Source organism: Anarrhichthys ocellatus, unplaced genomic scaffold (genome assembly GCF_004355925.1).
Source record: "Anarrhichthys ocellatus isolate YVR2014 unplaced genomic scaffold, GSC_Weel_1.0 scaffold78, whole genome shotgun sequence".
NCBI lineage: Eukaryota > Metazoa > Chordata > Actinopteri > Perciformes > Anarhichadidae > Anarrhichthys > Anarrhichthys ocellatus.
The window spans coordinates 265,372-271,041 of NW_022280108.1; the positions used below are offsets into that span (position 1 = coordinate 265,372).

General features: G+C 44.9%; 1 protein-coding gene across 11 annotated transcripts in view; it reads right to left on the reverse strand.

The window, feature by feature from the left end:
* tcf7 (transcription factor 7) overlaps positions 1-5,670 on the reverse strand; it is a 68,119-nt gene that overhangs the window by 27,394 nt on the left and 35,055 nt on the right. For all 11 annotated transcript variants that reach the window (XM_031874043.1, XM_031874042.1, XM_031874041.1 and 8 more), the window contains one exon: positions 1,421-1,547. In XM_031874043.1, coding sequence (XP_031729903.1) covers positions 1,421-1,547 — 127 coding nt within the window. The remainder of the gene's footprint in view (positions 1-1,420; positions 1,548-5,670) is intronic.

The window sequence follows — 5,670 nt, forward strand, 5'->3', positions numbered from 1 at the left end:
ACACACACACACACACACACACACACACACACACACACACACACAGAGTCTAGACCAGACCCGGGGAGTGTTTTTCTAGGATTAGGGGGTTTCCAGACGGAGAGTGCCTGAGGTCACGCTCCAATATCTAATCAGAGCCCAGAAAAGACTTTTGTTCAACTGGCGTTTTTTTTGCGAATTTCACCTCCTCATCTCATCAGGGCGCGACGTATTAAGCTGTGAGTTTAGTGCAGCCGACCTCTGCCTGCACTCGTCTTTTTCCTATTTGTTGATGCACGCTATGTCTTGTGTTTGATGACGTTATTTCATTGTTAATGCAGAATCTTTTTTATAGAGATGAACTTTCAAACTCCACATTTGTTATCATTTATAAACTTGTAGTCTTCAACCCCAACCAACACATTTATCAGATTTTGTGCAACTCCCTCGGGAGCCACAACTCTTTTCTTTCTCTTCACAGTAGAACTCCCCAAGAGCTAAAAGAAACTGACTTTGATGTGTAAAATCGGTGGAGCTCCTCTTTTAATACATGTAAGGTTATTCCTCTGGGGAGCATGAAAGAAAGTGTGCTCAGATTTCGCCTAGTGACTAGACGAAAGATGGTGAGGCAGCCCATAATCCTCTGGGATTCAGCAAATCCAACAGTAATGTGTTCAGATGTTTAGATATCTTGCGAGACAGACGGACCACAACCAGCACTGCAGACACCTTTAAGCTCCGCCTCTCGAAAAAGTCCTACAGTGTTGTGACTTCCAACCAGAGTACAGCGTGTGTTTGGATGCACAGCGCTCACTAAGGAGAACCTCCTGTGTGCTGCAGCGATGGCTTGTGCGATTGTCACTCTAATTGTTTCCATCTTTGTGTGTGTGTGTGTGTGTGTGTGTGTGTGTGTGACTGGCGGTCCCTTCAGAGGAGCAGGCCACTTCAGAAGAGCCGTGGAACCGCCACAGGCTGGCGGAGCCGGTGCTGCCACTTCACACACTGTGTGCGTGCCTGAGTGTGTGTGTGTGTGTGAGTGTGTCCATGTGTGAGGAGAGGTGAGGGATTTGATAAACATGAATGTATTGCGTGTGTGTGTGTGTGTGTGTATAGAAGAGGGTAAAAGAAATAACAAGAATAGGAATATATTACATTTGATATGTTTTATTGCTTGTGTGTGTGTGTTCCTGGTAAAACGAGTGTGTGAATGTGATGAATGATGTTCCGTCGACAGCACAAACAGATTGGAGTGTCTGTATGTGGACGAAGATTTCAGCAACAATACAGCAGCTGTCTGGAGTCTGTCTGTGTTTACTTCTGTGTGTGTGACCTCTTAAAAGTTGAACGCTGTATTTGAGCATCAGTTATGACGGCTGTGTGTGTGTTTTACACAGCGTTTCCATGACTGTTCCTACAATACGTGTGTGAGTGTGTGTCTCACCTGTCTTCTGGCTCATGTCGGTGGGCAGGTGTGGAGGACTCGGGCTGAAGTGCTCGTTGCTGTAGGGCAGCAGGGACGTCAGCGGGTGCATCCCGTGAGACTGCTGCACCACCGACACTTTGTTGGACTGTTGACGAGACAAAATACAAATTTAATTCAGATTAATAATAATAATTCCACAATTACACAAAGTTGGTTGGTGAGATTTAGGTCTGCAGGAGCTCTGATTGAGGAGAGTCTCAAACACATGAAACACTTATTTTAAGGTCAACACACTCATTGCAGTCATGTCATTCAGTATAAACCTGCAAGTGCAGAGACTATGATGACAGGATCGGTCAAATATGAACCAGGAAGTGACTGTAAAGACAGCTTGGGCTGACTTCATCCTCAGACAGATACATTTCCCATATCTTAGAAATGTAATATCATAGGAATTCAAACGTTGATGGAAATATTATAAATAAAATAAATGATGGGTTGTATTCGGAAAATATCTAGGTTGAGATAATTCCAAGCCAAAGACGATCAAAGAACAGGACAATGGGGCACTTTGACCCATTTGCTAAAAGAAGGCATCACATACAACCAGAAACAAACACAAAATGATTTGAACAAAATCACAATTCCGTCTCGTTTCTTCTCTGATTCAATCGCTGATATTTGGAGATGCAAACACACCAAGGTGCCGACGCCATTGTCTCAGTCACTCGTGGGGACATTTGTGCGTAGATACAAAAACCCAGCTGAACACACACACACACACACACACACACACACACACACACACACACACACTGGACATCTTAAAGCTGGTTTGGAACCAACAAGATGGGCTGTACTTTGCTCCCATTGGTTTTCAGTGGAGCATGGAGGAGGAGGAGGAGGAGGAGGAGGAGGAGGCCCATTTGATCGATAAGCCTTTAATGCTCAAGTGAGGCTGCATGCGAGCTTGTTTGCTTTCATGTTTCTGTTTACAAATGGCTTTCAATAACTTACGTGAAATCCAGTTATTGCTAATGCTCGCAGCATGCCGGCTGACATACGATATGTCACAGCGGTTTGCAAAGATGGAGGCAGCTAACCAGGCAGCGTGTGTTTGAACCACGCCATGTGTGTGTGTGTGTGTGTGTGTGGACCGGGCTGTGTAACTATTTCGGTGGGAGGCCAGTATAAATAGGCGTCTTTCTGTGCGAGTGGGAATGTGTGTTTGTGAGTGGGTGGATGCGTAAAGAAGCATATAGAGTGTTTGTGTGCGTCTCTGAGCTGTGTTAAGTCTTTGAAAAAGCTTGGCGGGGGCGCCGATTTGAAAGTATATGAATATATCTGAGAAAAGTTATTTTATTTTGTACATTAGAGATGGACGAGCCTGTGTGTGTGTGTGTGTGTGTAGTGTGTAACATCAGCACTGCAGAGGGGCAGATCTGCTGCTACTCGCCGGGCCTCCTGCTGAGTTACAAAGTGAATACCTTATCACTTAAAGGCAGAGCTTCCACACGCTCCTCTCCACATTAAAACACACACACACACACACACACACTTTCCACGGCTCCTTTCCTATCCAGCCACATCTCAAATTGTCTCATTAGCCACACATGCACAAACGGACCCTCATGTGTATGCTACGCGGCTAGCCTCGGAGCTAAGATCAAACTGCTCAGCCGCTTTGAGTGTAGAGACACATGAAAACAAAAAAATGCACTGCTTCTGTACCGGGAGAGGGCCGAAGGGGGGTAGGTCTGAGCGTGGGGGGAGGATGTATAGAGAGGGTGGAGGAGGTGAGGTTCTAGATAAGGTGCTCTGCATTCGGTACAGGCTGAAGAAGCCCCTCAGACATGCGGGAGGAGCCTTGCAGGTTAAGGAATATGGAGAGATTTTGACTAAATGACACGTTGGACACCTCACAGGACGACAACAAAGACAACATAAATCATCCCCGGTGGACACATCTTATCAAACACAACATGTCATGTGGGATGGAAGAGATCTACTTGTTTCATGCTTCACAAAACAACTCAAGATGGTTGGATGAAAATAAACAAAGATTGCAGATAATACAAATTACTGAGCATGGTAAAAACTAATTTGGGTATTTTTCAGCCAGATGATTTAACATGATTTAAAATCCTAAATTTCCACTGGTATTAGTTATGTCATAGAATATGCAAACAGTGTTGCAGAGATATCTACTGAAATGAGCATGCTAACCAGCTAGCCGCGGCCCGTCCTGTCTTGTAGCTCTGCTAACTGAAGGTCTAGTCTCCTGGTGGCGGGGAGGACGAAAGGACGAGTCTTTTTCTCGTTTCTGCCAACAAACAAATGATCTAAAAGTGCACGGACTAACAGCCCTGGTTAGTGGCTCAGTAGACTCAATAAAGGCTGACAAAGATCACTCCAACGTTACCTATTCTCGCCCTGTTGTTAGTTGAAAGTTGTCTTCTTTATTTGGAGCGTGTGGCTACAACTTGTGACTGTTGCCTTCAGAATATCTGAACTCGTAGATACATCTGTTGCTGCTCTTAATCACCGCTTATTGTGACGCAAATCAGAGATTTACACAGCGAGTCACACAGCTCAGTCCTGGAAAAAGGACACGCTTCAACCTCACTTTGTTTTTAGCAACAGCGATGACATTTTGCAGGGAAAATCCCAAAACTGGGTAGATAGCGTCAGCAGTGAGACTGCATCGGAGTCCACGACTGCTCCAGATATTTAAATGAGTGTTAACGTGTTGCATAAAAAGAATAACCGACCACTGAAAACCACCATTCCTGCAGACAACGAGACAGAATATACACAAATCACACCTCGCCTCCTGTACAGACGCATGCACACACACACATTCTGCTTCGACTGATTCTGCACATATGGATGCAAACACACACACACACACACACACACACACACACACACACACACACACATCTGTGCAGGAGCCTTCAGAAGTAGCGGTGGCTCCGTTTCACGTGCTGAGGTCGGTGTAGCCGTTTTGCTGTAACATTACAGCCGCAAAATCGTCCATTTATGTTTCCTCTCTTCCTCGGGGTAATTAGCCGGCCTTGAAGTGGCTTTCGCTGCGCCTTCCTTTTTTTACACACACTCAGGGAGGCTGACTGAGAGCACTCATTTAACCCCATAATTATCAAGCCCACTGTATTTAAAAAAATAAAAAAGAGAGAAGAAATCCCCCCCTCACCCCACCACACACACGTACACTCACACATAATTACCTTAGCTGAAACAGACGAGCGTGTACATGCATGCAAGAAACACACGCAAACACACACGCACACACACGTGCGCAAAAGATCAAATAACACATCTTTGAAAACGGAAACTCGCAGCTATGTTTTTGGTAACAGGAGTAACATATGTTCAGGTGCACACACACACACACACACACACACACACACACACATACGCAACGGACACACATGGAAAACTTCACTCAGCTATTAATCTACAGGGGTAGAGTTACCCACCCTTGCAGGATGACATAAATCGTCAGAATAAGTCCACAGCACAAATCATTGGTAAATACAGGGTTTTCAGCCTTGATTTGCTCGTGTTTTTATTCGGGGAAATAATACGCATACTGGGAAGCCCTGAGGACCAGTCCGAATGGATCTTCTTCACACACATTTTCATTATCTCGAGTTTGACTAGAGACAACACAATACCTTTAACTATGTCTTCTTTGGGTAAAGAAACCACAGCTAGAGGTAGTTTGACACATTCAGCTACATTGAAAGCGTTTATCACTGTACATACATTCATTAATAATGTAAGCACATGAAGCAACACACTGCCCAACAGCGACGGCAGCAGCGCTGAATAATAAATCTTGTGTTTGTTGGTCACATCAAAGATGTAATTACTTCAAAGACGCGATTACTTTACAATTAGATATCGACACCTTTCTCTAAAGTGCATGAGGAAATGGTGTCTCTGTAGTCTAATTTCACTTGAAAGGCCTTTGATTCATCGCCGTATTGTTGCTGCCTTTTATCTCCACTCTATTTGAACAGAAATGTGCTGCTGAATACAAGAGTTAATGGGATCTCAGACATCACTTGTTTGTAACGACGGCCCTCCACCTTGACCCTGACACACACACACACACGCACACACCAACACACACTCGTACGTATGCATTTCACATACACATGCAAAGAAACGCGGTTGCATGCTTGCGAGCGCGCGCACACACACACACACACACACACACACACACACACACACACACACAC